Source organism: Suricata suricatta, chromosome 6 (assembly GCF_006229205.1).
Source record: "Suricata suricatta isolate VVHF042 chromosome 6, meerkat_22Aug2017_6uvM2_HiC, whole genome shotgun sequence".
In the NCBI taxonomy this organism is placed as follows: Eukaryota; Metazoa; Chordata; class Mammalia; order Carnivora; family Herpestidae; genus Suricata; species Suricata suricatta.
Window position 1 is genome coordinate 26,426,532 of NC_043705.1, and position 4,653 is coordinate 26,431,184.

At 56.9% G+C, this 4,653-nt stretch overlaps 1 protein-coding gene across 1 annotated transcript; it reads right to left on the bottom strand.

Annotated features, from left to right (window-relative positions):
• Window positions 1-701: 701 nt before the first annotated feature.
• Window positions 702-3,957, bottom strand: TIFAB (TIFA inhibitor). Its single transcript, XM_029942559.1, has 2 exons — window positions 3,855-3,957; window positions 702-1,755 (listed from the first exon to the last, which is right to left on the bottom strand). Exons 1-2 carry the CDS (start codon window positions 3,944-3,946, stop codon window positions 1,152-1,154), a joined length of 696 nt encoding a protein of 231 aa, XP_029798419.1. The 5' UTR covers window positions 3,947-3,957; the 3' UTR covers window positions 702-1,151.
• Window positions 3,958-4,653: the final 696 nt, after the last annotated feature.

Here is a 4,653-nt window from a genome sequence, read left to right on the forward strand (position 1 = left end):
AGTTTTTCTTCTTGGGTGGGAAGTAGACACTGTTGTCTACTTGTTGGAGGTGGTCAGAGGCCTCAGGATGCGAGCCAGCCTCAGTGTCACAGATATCCTAAGAGCATGGTCTAGGATGATGATGGCTATTCGAGTTTCTAGGTCTCTCTCTTCATCACACGGGTGAACACTGTTTCAAAATGACACTTCCAAGCCCCCACTGGGGAGTTGGAATGGGGGTGACATGGAGCATGGGTGCTTGTGCTCAGCTCCCCCGCCTCCACCAGCCCCCCATTCACTGAATGTTGTCCCACCCTTGTCTTGAATGGGTCACTACTAGTCCCTTATATTGGAAAGACCGCCCATCCCCATTGGTACATGACCCACTTTCAGTAAAATAACTGTTGAGCTGAGTTCTACCACAACCTCGCTCCCCTGCTCTGGGAAGCCACCTTACCCTCCGATCAGCCAAGGCTTTGATCCAGAAATAACAGAATGAGCGAGTGTAAGAATGACCTTGACGGTGAGTTTCCCGGCAGGCCCAGCCCCCAGCTCCCCACCCCCAGGAAACCCCGAGCTCTGCCCACATCCTTTCCAGAGATGTGAGCCCCCACCTTTCCAATTTCCTCTTACACCTCTTCTATACTTCCCGCCCCTGCCTCTGCGTGACAACGTGGCATGCACGCACCCCGTCTGGAGATGAGGGAATCCTACTGGGCATGCCAGCTTAATGAAATACTTGCAGTTTATTAAACACAGGCTTCCCTAAGCCCTGAGGGCCTGTGGGTATTTGAAAGCCCAAGGTAACCCCCAAACTACCACGAACGTAATTGGTACATGTGTCCGTGCATTCCTCCCGCAACCTCAGACTCCAGCTCTTAAGCGGCTCACGAAATTAGTAACATAAAGTAACTCCTAGGCAGACAGGCCGGGGAAATGTGGGGAAAGGCTGAGAGAGGTTCTCAGAAGCCCTCAGGGCCTCTCAAATATATGAAGTTCCCGGTACTTTGCATAGCCATAACCACGGAGGGTGCTCTCCGAGTCCAGGCTGTTCGAGTGTGCAGAATCAGTTCATTATTGCCAGGCAGGACTTGCCTGTCACCCTCACATGAGGTAGCAATGAGAGTTCAAGTCCTGTGTCAGGTAAGCCTTGCTCGGGGCCGCTGGCGGGGCTAGCAGAGCATCCTGGCCGAGGGCGCCTTCTGGAGCTGTGTTTCTGGTCCTCCTCCAGGGCTTGGCTGGGAAGGGCCATGGAGAAGCCCCAGGTGATAAGGAGCTCGCTGGCCTGAACTTGGAGATGGCTGCTCCTGGAGTTGGCCGTCCCATTCATCCGTCTCTTCAGCCTGGGGCCTGTGAATCAGGGGCGAGGAGCTGAGATGGAAGCAGCAGACAAAGGCCTCCAGGGAGGTGCCCTGCTCTACGCGGATCACCATCTGGATGCCAGAGAAGGCGACCCTGTTGACCACGCTCAGGGGAACCTGCTCCAGGAAACTCAGAGTCAGCCCGTTGACCCACACACAGCCTCTGCGGCTCAGGACCTTCAGGCAGAAGACCAGCAGAGTGCCACCCTTCTCCCGGTAGGGCTCTAGCGACAGGTGTCTGCGGGAGAGGCGCGGGAGCTGCAGCTGGAGGTGGGCATCGGGGCTCCGCCCCACCAGCAGTGGGCTGGCGTCGTGCTGCAGCTTCAGTGGGACGTTGGCAAAGGTGTCCGGGTCCTGCGTGGGGTGGTACAGGCTCACGTGCAGGACCGTGAGGGGCTTCTCCATGGACGGGAGCCTGGGAAGGATGGAACACAGACAGAAAAGTGTGGTAGGAGCCAGACTATGACTCCCTGAGCCTAGACATGCTTGCCCAGCTCAAGGGCCCCCGACCCCCTGCAGCCAACCAGAGAGGGGCACTGAGCATGGACACAGTCATTCTGCTCAAGCCAGGATTGCACCGAGGCTCGAGCTGGTGTGGAAGTCCGGCCCCACCGCTTCTGGTCTCAGCGTCACCTCCATCGTACTCTGTGAGTGGGCCTTACCACCCAACCCCTCTGAGCTTCGTTTGCATTTCTGTAACGTTAAGTCTGCCCGTCTTTGACTTTGTGAGGTACATGGCATATCAGCTTCTGCGGTGTGGTTATGGTGGTGGCCTCCTGTCATCTGGAGACAGTCTGGCCCTGTTTCATGGGAAGCGAAGAACTCACAGACAGGATACACCTTCCTCGCAGCCAACCATCATACAAAAATACCCTTGCTGGGTCCTCGTTTGAGCCAGGCACTGAGCAGCTGCCAGGAATGAGCACAGGCGACAGGAGAATGAGAACTTGATGTCCAGAGTACCCAGCTGGGGGGGAGACAGGTGCTGCTAGCATACGGGAAGCCCAACTGCCTTCTGGGGGACCAGAAAGGCTCCCTGGACACCCAGAGGACAAACAAAAAAAGTTGCTTCTATAGGCCTGGCACCATGCCCAGTGCATTTTGGGCATGAATGTCTCACTATATGGGCAGAAGACAGATCCTGATGAAGAAGGTGGAGAAGCCACAAGAGATCACGCTCAAGAACCGACAGGGGCTCAGGGCGTCTGGGTGGCTCAATTGGCTGAGTGCCCACCTTCGGCTCAGGTCATGATCTTAGATTGTGAGTTCAAGCCCCGTATCAGGCTCGCTGCTGTCAGCATACAGCCCACTTCGGATCCTCTTCCCCCGTGCCCCCTGCCTCTCCCTCACTCATGCTCTCTCTCTCTCAAAAATTGAAAAAAAAAAAAAAAAAAGAACGGACAGGAGCTGTGGGAGGCCAAGTAACAAGGCGGCCATGGTGCGAATTGCACACATCCTTTGTTCCAGCAGCTCCGTCTCTGATCGTTTGTCCTTTAGAGTGTCACTGGCGCATGCAGTTAGGCTACTTATAACAGTTGGCTTTGCTCCTGCACGCATTTGAGGAATATAAACTCCCTGGCACCTCCCCCACCCCCATATGGCCCAGAACCTGCCAGCGCCTTTGCTGGGAACCAGGGATGAGTGGGTGTGAGTAACTAATTGTACACTTTCTTGGCACCAGGCTTTTGCTCAGGATTATGTGGGTCCTCCTCCTGTCTTCCCTGAGCTCTGCTCCTTCTGCTCTGTCCCTGAGGCCTCCCAGGCTGTGGTCCAAACCACCCTGTTGCCCTCTGTCCCATTGTCTCGTACAAGCAGGACCTGGCCACAACATGTGTGACAAATGGCTCAATGAAGAGATGCTCACACACTCACATGAAAATCATGTGGGTGGGGGGAGACGGAATCCTGTTACAGGTGGTCTGAATCTGGGACCCTCTGTCCCTTCTGCATTTTGGGTGAAGTAGGCTCCTGGAGAAGACCTTGTGCTCTGGTAGTGAGGGGCAGGCCCCTCGGGCCCCCCCCCTTTCCCCTGAGGCGCAGACATACACGTGTGTCCATCCACGTCCCCCTCTGGCCCCCCGCTGGCAGAAAACCTCCGGAGGTACAAAAACACAAGCTGGGCCCAGGACAGCCAAGTGGGGCAGCCAAGCCCTTACGCTGGGCCACAAACTCAGACCCCACTTCTAGGATCCAGTCTCACATCCCAGGGACCCCGTGAAAATCCCTCAGAAATAGGGTTCACCCGTTCGAGAGACCCTCTGCTCCACCGAGCGCCCCAGAGCTGACAGAAATTGCCCAGCAGCGCAGAGCCCCCAAAGAGGCCATCTCTAGGACCCTCCAGTGGTTCTGGGGAAGCAGAAACCAGGTGTGCCAATGACACCTCCGGGAGGAGACAGTGGGGAGACGCTGTGATACGTGCCTGGTGAGTAGCCAGCAGGGGCCCTGCTGCCAGTCCCCCCTTACCCCAGGCCTTCTCCCCTGGCTGCGGGCCAAGTCCCCCTGACCCCCACCTACCTTACTGCCAGGGGCACATCTGGCTGTGATCCTGCAGCTGTGAGCTCTCGGGAGCAACTGGGTGCCGGCCAGGGCAGGTCTGAGCTTGGCATTTATGGCTGCGGTTTGGGGACGTGCTACGTCAAAACACTCATCAGTTGTGAGTTCTTCCTTTTTCCCTGCAGGAAGGAAAATGGAAGTGTAATTTCCCATTGCAGAAGTGCAACCCTACTGCTGAGGGGTTGAGAAACCCCAGCCTGGGATCCTTGCTGGCGCTGGGCCCTGGGGTTCCCCACTGGGCTTCGGCACTGCCTGGGTCTGTGGCCCATCCCCAGGGACCCTGGGAGCTGAGTCCAGGGCACCAGTCACGGGTCCTGTTCCTCTTCTCTTCTGCCAATCATGGGGGTGGGGGAGTGGGGGATGAAAGCCTCCCAGGCTTGTTAGAAAGGAGATCCTTTCTGAACAGAGAGCCAATGAGGGGAGCCCCCATTGGACACAGATGGACCAGTGATGACCAAGCGGGCTGTGGGTGACAGAGCAGTCCACTGCATATCTCGGGAAGGCCAGGGCCTCAGCGGATGGGGGTAAAGGCTGCTTGTGGTGGGCGGCCTCTCCTGCTGGACAGCAGAAAGGCCATCCTCTATGTCCACCCCTGCTGGACTCTGCTGGCCTTCTAGAGCAGCATGGATGAGACAAGATAGATGCTTGCCCCACACCATGGGCCCTGGCCATCCCAGAAGGGACCCAGTGTCTGCCCGTGTATTCATACTGCCCTCACTGTACCCACCAAATGGGCAAGAGACAGGTGCCCATGTTGTAC

What these genes read in the sequence shown, in the direction of transcription:
- TIFAB (XM_029942559.1), bottom strand. Translation starts at nt 3,946, where the DNA reads ATGCCAAGCTCAGACCTGCCCTGGCCGGCACCCAGTTGCTCCCGAGAG. An exon ending in GATGTGCCCCTGGCAGTAAG is followed by an intron (nt 1,756 to 3,854) that starts GTAGGTGGGGGT and finishes CATCCTTCCCAG; the next exon opens with GCTCCCGTCCATGGAGAAGC.